Raw genomic sequence first — 16,141 nt, forward strand, 5'->3', positions numbered from 1 at the left:
TTTTAATTTATAAAATAATTGTATTATTATATCAGCATTGTACTTGACTATATTGCATGTCCTTAAAGGAGAGTCACTTTTGGAGGGGATCATTTTCAGATATTTGGAATCAAAGCATATCTATGACAAGAAGTTTCTTTAATTAGAGCCTTAAAAGTTTAAGATCAAATCTCTAGGGCCTGGATTGAATTTTGTTAAATCTGTCTTTTTCAGTTACCTAATTCTAGTTTGAAGTCAACTAGTCAGGTATACAAGGGTAAAAAGTATACATAAGCTTTCAACCTTTAGCTCAAAATACGATTAACTACCTTATATTTATTTTGTTTCATGGGTAAACTCTATGCATTTAAATCGGTCTAATTATATTAAAATTTAACCCCATTTTAGATCGGACCGAGAATTAAAGTTGTTATTATTGTACTAAATACTAATGTAAAATATATAAGAACATCTATTTTGGTGTTCTCTGCCGCAATGGATATTAACATAGTCACCTTCTTAATAGAGCCGATAACCTATCTTTTCTAGATTCGTTCAATTTAGCTATCAATAGTTGTCTCGCTTCCCTTAAATGCCTTCTTAATCATTAGAATCAAAGCCGTAAAATTGATGTCTTCTCTCATTCTTTCACATTATTAGTCGGAGAGTTAGCACGCATTGTCAATTTCTTTTAAGTTGTTGGAGAGTCACTCGTCTTGAGTACTTATCTATGTGCTTCAACAATTCTTGGATTACTGAGTTGCAAGTTTATGGCTGATTTTGGATTTAACTTAGCTGTTTTAAAAAAATTTAGAATTTAATTGAGATAGCTAATTGTACTTTAGGGCAAAAGTCAAGGGCTAATTTTTACCTTTTAGCTAGATTAAGCATTGAGTTATTAGATATTGGTCACTTAATTGTCTGAAAAAAGAAAACTTGGTAATAAAGGAAAGACTTTATTATTGACTAGATTAGATATGACAATTACTTAATGTTGCAATCATCAAATATCTATAAGACATTATTCAAAACAAAACAAAAAAAAAAAAAAAATCTCCCTAATTCAATCTTCCTGGTTGCCAAGCTGCATAAAACTCTTTAATATTTCTTGGGAAATTCCTTAAATAGACCCCATCATCTTTAGCCACCCAATAACAATTGAAATTGTCACACTTTGAAGTAAAATTTCGGTTATTCCAGAATACTTTCATACTAACATGAGAATTGGTGTCTGGGGCCAAATAGCACCAGTACAGAGTTGTTCCAATGAAATTCATTTTGAATCCCCATGAAAATTCAGACCCAACAGAAACATATCTGATGCCAAGATCATCATCTTTGGACTTGCAATGAGCAAGCAAGTTCCTTGTGCCCAATCCATTGGTAACATGCACACTACATTTTTGTTCTCCTAATTTTGCAATTCTGGATTGATTTTGATCAGAGGCTGAAGAGGGAAATGGAGCCAGTAGTGCTGCCAAAATAAACAAGCAATAATAAGCTAAGTTGATATGGGTATTCCTCATTCTTTTTCAGTCGATTTTTGTTTCTTGTTTCTTCTCTTGTGTTTTGAGTGTGTTTTCTTTTATAACATATTTATATTGTTGCTCAAAGACTTGTCTACTTTATAATCTATTGCCATTTGTGTATTGGAAAAATCACCATTTGTACTTCATTTTGCCAAATGCATCACATTTCAGATTGAAGCTGATCATGTTTGTTGCAACTTGGAATATGATGTATCAACATGTTAATGGAGAATCATAAATTTGTCAATTCAATTTGCCAAATGTATACAAGTATACATTTTCAGATGCTATTTTTAACACAAAGGGTTTTATGATTTTTTCTTATTGAATTTTTAATATTTTGAGAGTTAATTATTAATAATTTAAGTCTAAATTTACTTAATGGTTATAGTTTATTTATTCGATGTCAATTGCTTGTGATTCCACCACCATTTCATTCCTTACTAGCATAGCTTTCATTCAAATCTAATTACTTTAATTTTTATAGAGTTTAGGGAGAAAAATCGAAGAGAAAAATAGTCTCAAAATTCGTCAATGATTCTAATAAATTTCAACGAATTTTGAATGATTTAACAAGATTTGAGAATTCTACACTCCACCATCTTTCTGATAAGATCGATTTTACAGTTATCAGACTTTGTTTGAATTTTAATAACTAAAACTATTAATAAGGTTAATAAATTTAAATATAAATTATTAACGGTTTAACTCTTGAAAAATAATAAAATACAGAATCCTTGGTATTAAAAGATTATAAACCATATCCCCTATTTCCAAAGTTTAATTAGTACATGAAGCTAAAACAATAAAAAATTTAGTACAATTTGCTCAAATGGTCATTGCATTTGGATCAGAAGGCAATGGTGCAAATCTAGCACATGTTGGATTATGACAAAAATACTCCTAAAAATCAGAAGTCCAACTAGAAGCAACAAAACATTCGCTGCTCATTTGTTGATCAGAACTAGAAGCCTCCAGTATGAAAATTCCATTTGCAGTTCTGAATTTTCAATTTTAGGTGTCTTCTAAATTAATATTTTTAAATTTCAATTTATTTCTTAAATAAAAATGTTATGAGCTTCCATTTTTCGTATTTTAAAGGTAATGCTAAAACTGAAAGGTTTTAGCATAAAACAACTGATGGGTAAGCTTAATAATGCAATATAACAATTGCTTATTTTGCAATAATAAAATATCTAAAATACATTATACTAGTATTTTAATATCCCTTGTTCAATCTTCCTGGTTTCCAAGCTGCAACAAACTCCTCAATATCCTGACGATCATTCCTGAAGAAAACGCCATTGTCTTTAGCTATCCAGGAACAATCATACTTGTCACAGTTTTGATAAAAGTGACGATTATTCCAAAACACCCTGATATTAACATGAGAGTTACTGTCTGGAGCCAAATAGCACCAATAAACAGTTGCTCCAGAGACGGTGAACTCCCAAGAAAATTCATTCCCAATAGAAATTTTATTGATGCCAAGATCATCATCATCATCTTCAGACTTGCAGTGACTAAGCAAGACCCTTGTTCTCAATCCATTGATGATATGCACACCAAATGTTACTTGTCCTTTTGCCGTTGTCGATTGATTTTTCAATTTCGATGGATGGTGAACCGGAAGGCTGGAATTGGAAATATTTTCAGTTCTCGTAAATGAAAATACTGGTCCGATCATTCCCTGATTGATTGTCGGGGACCGATTTTGGTCCGAGGCTGAGGAGAGCATTGATGCAAAGAGAGGTGCCAAAGTAAGCAAGCAAGCTATGTTGATATTGGTAAACATTATTGTTTTAGACTTGAATTACGTTTCCTTTTCTTTTCTTTTTTCCTTTCAAAGTTAAGTAGATACTCTCCTAAAACATTAATATAGTTTAGTCAAAAGAGTTGGTGCACACAGCCATTTGTAGAAGCAAGTTTGCCATTTGTAGAGAGTTACAAGGGGAAATTAACATTTGCAGTGCCTTTTCAGATTCGATGCTTATATGTTGCCTTTTATTAGATGATGGTACCAACATGTTAATGGAGATCACCACTTATCATTTTACTCTGCCAAATGTATAAAAAAAGAACCCTACCGTTTAGGTAACCTGATTTTTATTATTTTTTTAAACAAGAGATATGATTAATATATGTTAATCGTTAGTATTAGAAGGAGATGAAAGAATTTTTAAGCGAACTACTATGGATCTTACATTAAAAATAAATTATTTCTAATAAAAAGACTCCTTTATATAATTATATTATTTTTATTTATTACATTTTCTTATCTATTTTTAAAATTAATTGATGATACTTAACAACTATGAAACTCAATTATATAATCTTGATTTATATAAATAATTAAGAGTTATATATAAATTTACCGAGAGTCTAAACTAGTATAAAAACATATAAAGCTAAAAGATTATCTAAAATAACACCAATTTTTAATTATTTATAAAAAATAGGCTTTTTATAATTAGTGGAGCACTCTGATAATACTCTAACAAAATCCTAAAATTAGTCAAAATAAAAGTTTATAGATTAAGTATGCAAAACACATAATTGGGCCTCTGAATTTTAATTTTTTTTTTGTAACTAATACTCATGTTTAAAAAAATAAAATTGACCCTTTTACATAACGATTTGGTGTCACGGACACTCTATCTTAATATCCTAATAAATATTTTTAACTTAATGTTGTTAAGTACTATTATTTAAAAAATAATTTTTTATTATTTGTAAAACAATAATAACAGAAAATAAAAATAGAAAAAAATACAACATAGAGGTTTGAGTTTTAAAGTCAGGAGTATATCTTAATTTGGAAAAGGGTACAAATTTTGTTTTGGAGAAGAAAGATTGTAAGTAGAAATTGTTTTGGGGCCGTCTTTATAAGTTTTATAAAATTGGAAAATTGTTTATTTTGAACTCACTAATGAAGAAGAAGAAAAGGAAAAAAGGAAAATGAAAAGGAAATAATGAGTAAAGAAGATATAAGCAATCTTATGTAACTCCCAATTTTTATATTCCACTCACTAATACCAATACTAACATTTATTTCACATTTTAATAAATTCAATTACCACTTCATCTTTGTTAATTTTTATCTTTCATTGTTTTTTCTTTATTTTGGAAAGAGATTTTTTAATAAAAAAGAGCAAGAAAAATAGAGAAGGATGTGAGGGGTTTTCTTTTCTATTATTTATATATTGAAATTCGTATTTTATTGTCCAAAATATGATTCATGCGACTTGAGAAACAAGTTCCAAACACACATAAACTTTGTTAATTTAGTGCAGAACTACATGGTATTACAAATTTGGAGGGCATAAATATATCGTTTTTAACCTTAGGGGCTAAAACCGAAAACGTATAAAGTCTAGGGCCCAAATATGCTTTTTTTTCGCTAAAAAATATAATACATACATTCAAACTAAACGGTGCCGTTTAACTGCAATCTCCAGACCGTTTTTATCTTCCATTCCCGTTTCTAAGGCTTCAATTTAGTTCATATCTGATGAATAAAATTAATAATTACAGATAGAAATTCTAATTCTTATTTTGTTTTTTGTTTTTTTTTTTCTCATTTCAATCCTTAGACTTCTGATATCGGTTTCTACAGTTTTGATCTGTGAACTAAATCATTTTGTGGGCTCCAAAATGGCTGTGATCGATGTCACAAAAGCATGCGTTGATTCCATTAATCAAGTAAGTTTAACTCCATGGAACTATTATTATTATTATTATTATTATTATTATTATTATTATTATCATTGTTGCTCTGGTTTCCTTTTAGAGTTTAATTGTGATTATCTTTTTGTTAATTTTTTTGCCATCATTTGGTTACATAGGCTTGTGGGTCTCAATGAAAATGTGAAAATATATTAAATGGGTTCGATAGAAAACTGTCAATATTGTATAAAGATTCAGTGTTTTTTTCTGATGCAACCTGGATGAAACTTTATTTTGGGCTAATTTGAAGTTGGGGTAATGGAGGACCAACTTTCAGGGAAAGTAAAACCCAAAGAATATAGCTATAGTAATGTAAGTATAAGTGAGTGCATTAGAGTTAATCTAGAGGTAGCTGAAGTCGTGGAAAGTTACCGCCTTTGGTACCTACGTTCTACATCACGCTGACAATTGGCGAGAATTAAAATGATTTTAGGATTAGATGCGGGAAAAGTGTGGAAGGTGTTTCTTTGTGGTCATAACATCTCTGCAAGGTTGAAGGAGAAGTTAAACGAGATTGCAACTTCACTGTCTATAAAATATGAAATGATTGTTGTCCATAAAATGAGCTTAGCATGCTGAAATGAACCTACGGAAACATAAAAGAGGACTAGATTAGGAAGTATTTCATATGTAGGAAGGTGGAAGTGGTGTCTCTTGTAGATGAATTGAAGGATGGGTGATTGAGATAGCTCACGCATATCTAACATAGAATAACAGATGGTACGGGTAGGAAAAATTGAGCACAGTTGAGTTGATTGATTAGAATTTGAGAAGACTTGAGGATGGCATAAGGGTGGAGTGGTTAAGAAGGCTTTAAGATCTTCAAACCTCTTAGAGAGTGTAGCCATATACTGAGTAGAATGGAGTAAAAAATATTTTTATAGCTGAGCCAACTAAATTGGCAATGAGATTTGAGGTTTGAGTTCCATAAGAGTAATCATCTTCTTTTAGGTGTCAACTGACCTGTATTTGTCATTTTCATTCTGATAGCATTTTCAATTGCTTATGTGTAGCATGCTGATTTGCTAAGCTAGTTGCTTATTAGAGTTTTTCCACACCCTTGCTCATTTATAAACTGCATCTATTTTTCCATGAGATATTCATTAGCATATCATTATCATAGGAGGGGTTCTCCTGCTATCTTTAACTTTATGCAGATGTTAATATTGATTTAATTTCAAATGGAAAAGCAGTTATGGCAGACTTTGCTGTTTATTGTTTTGAGTTTGAATTATTGTTACTCTGAGAAATGTGCTCTCCATACTCGTGGAGTTTAATTTTTCTTTCTTCAGGATCATTAATTTTTTTTTTCTTAAAACTAGATTATTGTTTTTATGGCATTTTTACATAACTGATCTTTTAAGAGCTGAGTCTACTTAGTTTTGCTTTTTCTTGTTCTGACTTTATTCTGTTGAATTTGTTCGCATATATGTCTGTTACATGCTTGTTTCGTCATTTGGGGTCATCCCTTGCTTTGGAATCTTTGTAACTTCTTACGAATTGTGATCTTCTGTTTTTCCATTTGCCTTTTTTCCTTCACCTTTTTATAGATTAACTTACTTTCACCTCCTTGTTTACTTTGTAGATATCAGAGCATATCGAAGGTGCTCTTCTTTACCTAGATTCTGGATGTACAGAAAGTTTCCAATTTGCTGGAATTTTTCCTACACTACTGGAACTTGGTGCGCGAGCTGTTTGTAGCCTAGAGAACATGTGTTCTCTTGATGCGGTGAGAATTTGAAAAAACCACCTATTGTGTGTATAGTTTTCCCTAAACTCCTATTATGTAGACTTGGAAAGTGAAAGATCTGGGTTGAAGAAATTTTGTTATTTAACCATACAGTCTTTTGCATTGTTGATGTGCTACTGCCAAACAATGTTTTATACATAATGAAAATGCTTTAATATAGAATTAATGCTGTGATTGATTATTTGATATTAACATTATGAATTGCTATTCTTATTGGTTCCATACAGTAGTCCTAGTGATCAACAGATCATGCATAAATTGGAAAACTTTGTAGCATGCTGAGCAATAAGTCGTGCAATACCAAATGTAGAACATAAGCAGAATCAAATGAATAAAGGAAGCAAGTAAAACAGCATCCAAAAGCCTTGCAACTTCATTGGCTGTTATGGTGTCGAAGAACCCGTGTTGTTTTCATGTTTATGAAGTATAAACTTGAATAATTTCATTCAAATTACTTCAATTTGAATCTTAAGAGGTTTTAATAATCTATTTTCTTTCTTCATACAGGTAGCTAATTGGAATGCAAATTTTGATCCTGCAACAAAAATTGTTGTTATCACATCCCGCCTACTCAGTGATGCACACCGATATATTTTACGTTGCCTGGGCACACATCAAGGTGTTGAGCATCTTACAGTGTGCACTTCTATCTCAGAGGTACTTCTTTGGAATTGTATCTCTTATGTTTCTGGACTGAATTCCATCTGAGCATCCTAGTTCTTCTTTTCTTGTTTTTCTTCTCAGTTTTCTTCACCATATGCCATTTGCTGGCCTATTTTTTTGCGTGTTTGTCTCATTCTTCTTGTTACATTTTATTTGAAATTTACTGCCCACAATATTATTTCAATTTTATATGTCTGCAGATGATGTAATAAATAGGTACTAATCAAATTCTGGTTTTAACTTTTCATTCCAATGAAAAGTAGTTGACTGAAAACTACTTTATGTATCTTTTCTTTTTCTTGGAAAGATGCCAAGATGGTGCCTTATGAGGATGAACTGATGAAGATGATTGTCATTTTTCTGCTCTCACTTGTGAAAATCCCTCCCCACCTTCCATTTGGTTGTTTCCCTGTTCCTTGTGGTTGCAATAGATGCATCAATTTGAATGCCCTAAGGATGGATGAAATCCTTTAATTGATTAGTTATTCAGGATTAGAGATTTCGCTTAATTATATCTTTTAATTTCCTAAAGACTGAAGATGATAAAGGGGCTGTCGCATATGTAGAAACAAGATAATAAAATTGATTTCATTTGTAAGAATTGTTGATGCCATCAAGGATAAGCTGAGGGGAATTCTTTAGATGGTTTAGCCTTCTGCAGCAACATCTGTCAGAAACATGTTGAATAAAGTTGGATTTGATGCAAATTCAATGGATGGAAATGGAAAAAAGGAGACAAATGGTGAAATGGACAGAGCGAGTGAGAATAATATCATTACCATGTTGTGGATTAAATCTAGGCAGGGTTAGATTGGCAAGAGTGGGTCATTCAGCCAGACCATTTACTTGGGGTTGAGCTTTGTGAATATGGTCTTTCCCATTTCTTCCATGCATCTGTATCAGTACCACATAAATTATACGCTGCCATATCTTACTATTTAATCTGGCAAAATCATAGCAGTAGTAATAACAGCAATAACACTAGGAATAATTAAAGATGTTGCCATAAGTCAGTTTTCATTTTCCTTTTGTTAAATGCTGTACCACGATAAATCCTACTTTAGATTTACAATCTATGTTTGATATTTACTTGTATATTTGAGTTAAAATATTGGCATCCCATTCTCACTAGTCTTGTGTAAAAGAAGAAAGATGCTGTTTTCTCTAGTGGTAAGTGTGGCTTCACATCTTATCTTCCACTATATAACAGACCTGATTCAATGCATTAATAGGCTGAATTCTAAAGTCCGAATATGATGCTTTGCACAGAGGAGTAGTTTATGAACAGGAAATAATCAGTTGAGATCTAAAAGTTGATAAAATAGATCTTAAGAAAAAGCTAGTAGAAATATTTTGGGCTACTGGTCCATGCTTGTTCTGCCTTTCTTTATAAGGGGCTTGACTTTGATGAGTGCAATTATAGATGTTAATCATTATTGAGCAGAAATGTCCAAGTCACCTATGAGACTTGAAATCTTTTGCAGCAACCAAAACTTTCAAATTTCAAATATAATTGTCACCACTAGAACAAGATTTGAGAGGTCATGTAGGTACTTCTGTTCCTTTTAATTGTTAATATCTTGCATATTGTGATTGGTTCTTATAAGTTTATTTGCTAAGTATAGGTAGCTCACTCGGCATATCCTGATTCGCCTCTGGGACCTGATGCATTTCGTGAATATGAATCCTTGCTTCTTCAAGATTATGAGGAGCTTGTTAAGAAACGTGGTACAAAATCTGGATTTTTAAAAGATAGTGACATTTCAGAAAGTAAAACCTTCCAAGATTTCCATCTTGGAGCTTCTTCAAGCGGAAAGATCTTTTATGGAGCTGATGGTTCTGTGGAAGATGCAGGGACAAAGCTGGTTGTTTCAGTGTATCACTTCCCAATGATCTTTTGTCCTTTATCCCCTAGAGTCTTTGTCTTGCCTTCTGAGGGTTCAGTTGCTGAAGCATGCTTATCTACTGAACATGAGGATTCACTTAGCCCTGGGTTGCCTCCCATAAGTTCTGGAGTTGCTCCTGATGGAGATGATGTTCCTGCTGGGGCACTTTTAACTGCACATTTTCTTTACCATCTTGCTGCAAAGGTAGTAAGTTATATTCATGGCTTTTATCCTTAACCTGCATGCTGATTTTGTGTACTTGTGTTTATTTCTTTCTGTTGTTTGTGAGAATACCTTTAGCAAAAATAAATGGAACATGTTCTTATATCACCACAACATTAAAAAAGTTGGATCCTGTGAAAGATGAGATAAAAAGAAAAAATTAAATCCGAAGTGCAATTGGAGTCTTTTTACATCTAACAGCATGATTCTTTGAGAACTGAAGTAACTGAACAAGCTTTAGATGATGGGAATAAATGAATAAGAGAAGTAAAACATTTCCCATCATTAGAAGCTCTGTTAGACATGCTTTTCTCTATCAGCTGAGTCCTGTTTTCTACCAGGGGATATATAAAGTGGTTCAGAAAAGTAGTCAGCTAGTAGAGATTGTATTATGTTCTTCATATGCTTGTTCTTTTGTTTCGTAAAGTGCAGTGATGATGCTTTTAATTTGTAAAATTTGTAGATGGATCTGAAAATGGAAATATTTTCCCTTGGCGATTTATCAAAAACTGTTGGAAAGATTATGACAGACATGTCAAGTCTTTATGATGTAGGTCGACGTAAACGTTCTGCTGGGCTTTTACTTATTGACCGCACACTTGATCTCCTAACTCCCTGCTGTCATGGGGATTCGCTGATTGACCGCATATTTTCATCTTTGCCTCGGCGAGAAAGAACAACATCTTATTCCCACATGAAAGGCTCGCAAAGTCATCTCAAACTAGGTTCTTCTAATGTACAACGTGCTACTCTTGATGTTCAGATACCACTTGCCAACATATTGCGAGAAAAAGCTTCTGAGATAAATAGTTCTCAGCTTTTAGAAAGCATTGTGACTTTCCTAAGTGGATGGGATAGCAATAATTCTCTGCCCCCAATTTTAGACTTGGTTAATATCTGCAATAAAGTTCACAACGAGAAGTCTATTCTCCCTGAGATTCAGCTACTTAATGGATCCTTGGTTTCAGCTGAGACTTTTCGGGGAACGCCATACATGGAAGCTTTATTTGATAGAAGAACAAAAGATGGGACAGTGCTAGTAAGGAAGTGGCTTCAAGAAACTCTACGCCGGGAAAACATTGATGTAAATTTCAGAACCCGCCCTGGTTTTGCTACTAAATCAGAACTGAAAGCCATGATTGAGGCATTAACTAAAAGTCAATCATCATTAATCAGGAATAAAGGAATCATTCAGTTAACAACAGCTGTCCTAGTTGCCCTTGATGAATCACATTCTGCCAGATGGGATGCATTTATTAGTGCTGAGAAAATATTGAGTGCAAGTGCTGGAGACACGAGCCAGAGTCTTGCTGCTCAAATTGGCGACCTTATCAATAAGAGTACTTTGGTGGCATCAAATGGACAGAACAACAAAACCCAACAAGCATTACTCTCTTTTCAGGACGCGCTATTTCTTATGGTTGCTGGATATATATTGGCTGGTGAGCATTTCCCAACATCTGGCTCTGGCGGTCCTTTTTCTTGGGAAGAGGAGCATTTTCTAAAAGAAGCTGTTGTAGATGCAATCCTTGAAAATGCATCAGTATCAAGACTGAAGTTTCTCCATGGTCTAACAGAGGAGCTTGAGGCCAATTTCAATAGAAAAAAATTGGAAGAAACTGCAGGTACATCACCAGATAATCTAGAAATTAATGATTTTGATGATGACCAGTGGGGTAAATGGGGTGATGAAGAAGAAGAAGATGATGATGATAAGAATAAAAAGGAACATCAATACAATGACATGCAGCTGAAGTTAGAGTTGCGTGATAAGGTGGATAACCTTTTCAAATTATTTCACAAGTTATCTACACTGAAAGTAAGGAATAAACCCCTGAGAGAAGGAACATCTTATTTGGAAAGCAACTTAAGTGGTGATCTCGACTCCAATAAGGGATTACTCTACAAGATTCTGAGAAGAGTATTGGGCAAAAGTGATGTGCCTGGATTAGAGTACCATTCCTCTGCAGTAGGGAGACTTTTTAAGAGTGGTTTTGGAAGGTTTGGTCTTGGACAGGCAAGTTACATTATCATAAATTTCTAAGATCATGCTGCCTTGAAATTAAATTCTGACATTGATTTTTGTTCTGCAGGCAAAACCAAGTCTTGCAGACCAAAATGTCATAATGATTTTTGTTATTGGGGGCATCAATGGCACTGAGGTATGGAGTTCCTGAGCTTTCTCTGCAAATATTTGTTGTGTCAACATTTGTTCTTTTTCCTGTTATTTTCCTATATCAAAATCCTTGAGATTAGTGTTTGAATCTTTGCTCTTACATTTTGCCTTTGCAAATTATTTGCTAGTTACATGTTTTACATCGAAGATCTTCTGTGTAAATTTATTGGATTATTTTGGCAAAACTGTTGTTTTCATTTACCAACTGTTTTTCATCTGTCCATAGGTACGTGAAGCCTGGGAAGCAATATCTGAAAGTGGAAGGCCTGATATAGAATTGATCATTGGTGGAACAACACTTCTAACCCCTGATGACATGCTTGATTTGCTGATGGGGCAATCTAGTTACTTATGATTACGTAGAAATTATTTTCAGACATCTTGAAGATGAAGAGTACATAGGAAATTAGGCCAAGAAAAAAAAATTGCATTGGCTAACACACCATTTGGTTCATGTAAAGAGTCTGTTGTTTCAAATTGTGCCTTTGTATACAACATCAAACATGGGAGCAAGCCAAATGAAAGGTTCAGTTTTGTCTTTGACCCTTTTTTGTCTTATAACCTCGAGACTGCTTTCTTAACCATAGACACTTGAATTGTTGCAGGTATCAATACAAACTTTAACAGGATATATATCTATTACAGATTGCATTGGTTAGCTTTCAGCATGTCTTAGCCTAATTAGTTAATTAGGTTTGTGCAAGCGACTTGACGAAAAGTAAGAGATAATTAGTAGACAACCAATTGCATTTTAAGAAGAAAAAAAAAATACAGTAGTAAAAGAATATATTGATAATATAAACGGAGTAAATATACCCTTAAGCCAATTAGTCCATTTGATGTGATATGATTTGGCCAAACACTTCGCTGCCCATAAATTTTTTCAATGTGAAAATGGGTTTTGACATTTTATTTTGGGATAATTATAAAAGATTAATGTGTGTGATTTTTAGTATGTGTTTTTTTTAGATAAAAGAAGTATATAGTTATAAATTATAATAAAAAAAATATATCACCGTTAAAAAATTTCAATTTATAAGAATTTAACTATTTTTACTTTAATAAACTATTATTATCTTATTGCTATTGTCAGATTTTAATCGAATTAGAGGTGCTATTGCATCGTCCCATTTGACTAATTCATCAGGGATGATTGTTGGATATCATCAAATAAAGTTTGCACCACTTTTTAACATTTTGATAAAGGCACTTCTGGTTATAGCTTCCATCAGCAACTTATGCCCCTTGCTGTTACAACTCCAAGGCTTAATCTACTGGGGCAATGAAAGAAATGGCGTATATGCTTGTAGAGAAATACTAGTTCTCATATTCATTAATTTATTATTTTTATTTTATTTTCTATAGGGTTCGATGAGAAACATCATAGGATCCATGTTTTCTTTTCTTTCATTTTTTCGTTCTTTTTCTTTTCATATGAGATAGATAGAGGGACATATATTTGTTATATTTGATATTTAGTAAATTGCGATATACTATCATAATTCTGATAATTGCTAAAGTGACGCTTATAGTATAGACTTTAAGTTATACATTGATTAGATTTAAAATTAGGTTTTAAGATTCAATTTAGTTTGATGGTGAAGGCAAAAATTTTAAATTTAAATTTTATAGTACAAACTTTCTTATAGATTAAGGAGGGTTAAAAGGTTTAATCCGCACAAGTAAAATTCTTACGGGTGTCAAAACATTTCCTCAAGAATTAAAATCCTTACGAGTGTCAAAACAGTTTCTCAAGAATTTTAATGCAACTGCATATCCAAAGTTCGAACTCAAAATTTTAGTTAAATTAGAAGAGAATCTTATCATCTCATATGTACATTCTTCTTTCTTGAAACGACCTTTCTTCCGTAGGGAAGAAAAGTTGCTCCTTTTTCTGCTTACAAACCTGAGGTCTTCTCCTTTTTTCTCTTTCTGCTTGTTTATTCTGTACTTCAAGGTTTGATTCTTCAACACTCCCCCTTAAAGTGGGTTCGAATAGATTGATAGAACTCATCTTGCTAAGGATGATTTGATGATTTACTTTGTCAAGAGCTTTTGTGAATATATCAGCCAGTTGTTCGTGACTTCTGACAAACGGGGTCTCAATTTCTCAAGATTGTACTTTTTATCTAATAAAGTGATAGTCGACTTCAATGTGTTTAGTTCGTTCGTGGAAAATAAGGTTTGATGTGATGTGCCTGGCAGTTTGGTTATTTTAATACATTTTCATAGGTCTTTTGTATTCTACTTTCATGTCAATAAGTACTTGTTTGATCCAAATGAGTTCACTAGCTATAAATGCCATGGCTCGATATTCAGCTTTTGCGCTTGATCTTGCAATTACATTTTATTTCTTGCTTTTTCATATTACTAAGTTTCCTCCTACAAAGGTGCAGAGTCCTGTAGTTGACTTTTTGTCATAGCTTCCTGCCCAATCTGCATCAGAAAAACCAACTATAGTATTAGCATTATTATTTTTCATCCAAATACCTTGATCTGGAGTGCCCTTGAGATATCTAAGAATTCTATTAATAGCATCCAAGTGGCTGGTACGAGGAGCATGCATAAACTGACTTACCATACTTACTGCGTAAGTGATATAAGGTCTAGTGACAGTTAGATATATTAATTTTCTTACTAGATGCTGATAATGTCCTATGTTATCTAGTGGATCACCGTCTTCCAAATTAAGTTTGACATTGGTTTCCATTGGGGTATTTAAAGGTTTGGCTCTAGTTTCTTTCAATAGGTCAAGTACGTACTTTCTTTGAGATAGAAACAGGCCTTTATGAGATTTGGCTATTTCTATCCCAAGGAAGTATGATAGTTGACCTAGGTCCTCGATATCAAATTCTTTTTTTAATTTTTGTTTAACTTCTTCAATCTCCTCATTATTATTACTGGTTATGATAATGTCATCTACGTATACAAGAATAATGATAGTGCATGTGTGAGTGTGTTTTATAAACATAGAAGAGTCTGAGGCACATTTGTTGAAATTGATATTTAAAAGAAAATGGCTTAGCTTAGCATACCATGCTCTTGGAGATTGTTTCAATCCATAGATTGCCTTTTTTAGCTTACATACCAGGGAATAATCGGATGTAGACTTATGGCCTGGAGGAAGGGTCATATAGACTTCTTCTTCTAGGAACCCTTGGAGGAATGCGTTTTTAACATCCATTTGGAATAGACTCCATCCTGAGTTAGTAGCAACAAATAATAAAATATGAACAGTACTCATTTTAGCTACTGGTGCAAAAGTTTCCTGGTAGTCCACCCTATAGGTTTGGGTGAACCCTTTTGTTACCAACCTAGCTTTATATCTCTCAATTGTTCCATCACACTTATATTTTATTTTGTACATCCATTTACATCCGACGAGTTTTTTATTAGGTGGCAGGGAGATAATATGCCAAGTGTCATTTCTTTCTAAAGCCTGAAGCTCTTCCTTCATGGCTTTACACCAATTAGGATTGGTGTTAGCTTCATAGAAGGATGTGGGTTCTGTGTGAGTTGTGAGACTTCTTAGATAGGCTTTATACTTTCTTGATATTCACTCATAATTAATGAAATGTTGGATTGGATATGATACCTCATGGGACACATAGTCCCTTAACCTGACAGGAGGCCTGGTTGATCGAGTGAATTTTCATAAGGCAAATTCTTCTTGTGATTCAGTTTCTCTATTATCTCCCCCTGAAGGAATTACCTCGGAGACTCGATTGGGCTCCCCCTCTGGATGAGTGTCCTGTGTTTGACTGTCAAAAAAGGAAAGGTTATGCGGAAATAATAAAGTGTGGGTTCCATTGGTGCTAATTTGGTCACATGTGTAGTAAGGTTCATTTTCGACAAAAGATACATCTCGGGAGATGTGAGTCTTGTGAGTAGAAGGATCGTAACATTTGTACCTCTTTTTTTCTGAGGAGTATCCTAAAAACATAGTTTTAACCGAGCTTTTGTCAAGCTTGCGATTTCGTTTGATATGGACAAAGCTAGTGCAATCAAAGACTCAAATATGATCTAGTTCGATTTTCCTTCCTTTAAGGATTTCTAAAGGACTCAGATTTTCTAATTTTATACTAGGTAATCGATTGATGAGATACGTGGCGATTAAGAGAGCATCTGACCAAAAAATATTTGGAATGTTATTTTGAAAAGGTAGGGTCCGGGTGACTTCAAAAAGATACCTGTTTTTTCGTCCGGAAAT

General features: G+C 33.2%; 2 protein-coding genes across 3 annotated transcripts; one reads left to right on the top strand and one right to left on the bottom strand.

Moving 5' to 3' along the window:
* Positions 1-915: 915 nt before the first annotated feature.
* On the bottom strand, positions 916-1,544 carry LOC107261485 (S-protein homolog 74-like). The gene has a single exon (XM_015721113.3). It carries the CDS (start codon positions 1,503-1,505, stop codon positions 1,038-1,040), a length of 468 nt encoding a protein of 155 aa, XP_015576599.2. The 5' UTR covers positions 1,506-1,544; the 3' UTR covers positions 916-1,037.
* Positions 1,545-4,841: 3,297 nt separating this feature from the next.
* On the top strand, positions 4,842-12,476 carry LOC8268927 (sec1 family domain-containing protein MIP3). Of its 2 annotated transcripts, XM_015721129.3 has the most exons (7): positions 4,842-5,210; positions 6,820-6,963; positions 7,492-7,641; positions 9,273-9,737; positions 10,219-11,772; positions 11,849-11,917; positions 12,158-12,476. In XM_015721129.3, exons 1-7 carry the CDS (start codon positions 5,163-5,165, stop codon positions 12,284-12,286), a joined length of 2,559 nt encoding a protein of 852 aa, XP_015576615.2. In that variant the 5' UTR covers positions 4,842-5,162; the 3' UTR covers positions 12,287-12,476. The 2 variants fall into 2 exon arrangements, with proteins under 2 accessions (XP_015576615.2, XP_048231891.1); XM_048375934.1 differs by lacking the exons at positions 4,842-5,210; positions 6,820-6,963 and adding an exon at positions 7,069-7,408.
* The last annotated feature ends 3,665 nt before the right edge of the window (positions 12,477-16,141 follow it).

Source organism: Ricinus communis, chromosome 6 (assembly GCF_019578655.1).
Source record: "Ricinus communis isolate WT05 ecotype wild-type chromosome 6, ASM1957865v1, whole genome shotgun sequence".
NCBI classification, from domain to species: domain Eukaryota; kingdom Viridiplantae; phylum Streptophyta; class Magnoliopsida; order Malpighiales; family Euphorbiaceae; genus Ricinus; species Ricinus communis.

Coding starts and splice junctions, on each gene's coding strand:
- LOC107261485 (XM_015721113.3), bottom strand. CDS start 1,505: ATGAGGAATACCCATATCAACTTAGCTTATTATTGCTTGTTTATTTTG.
- LOC8268927 (XM_015721129.3), top strand. CDS start 5,163: ATGGCTGTGATCGATGTCACAAAAGCATGCGTTGATTCCATTAATCAA. Junction 5,211..6,819: donor GCGTTGATTCCATTAATCAA/GTAAGTTTAACT, acceptor TTTACTTTGTAG/ATATCAGAGCATATCGAAGG. Junction 7,642..9,272: donor TGTGCACTTCTATCTCAGAG/GTACTTCTTTGG, acceptor TGCTAAGTATAG/GTAGCTCACTCGGCATATCC.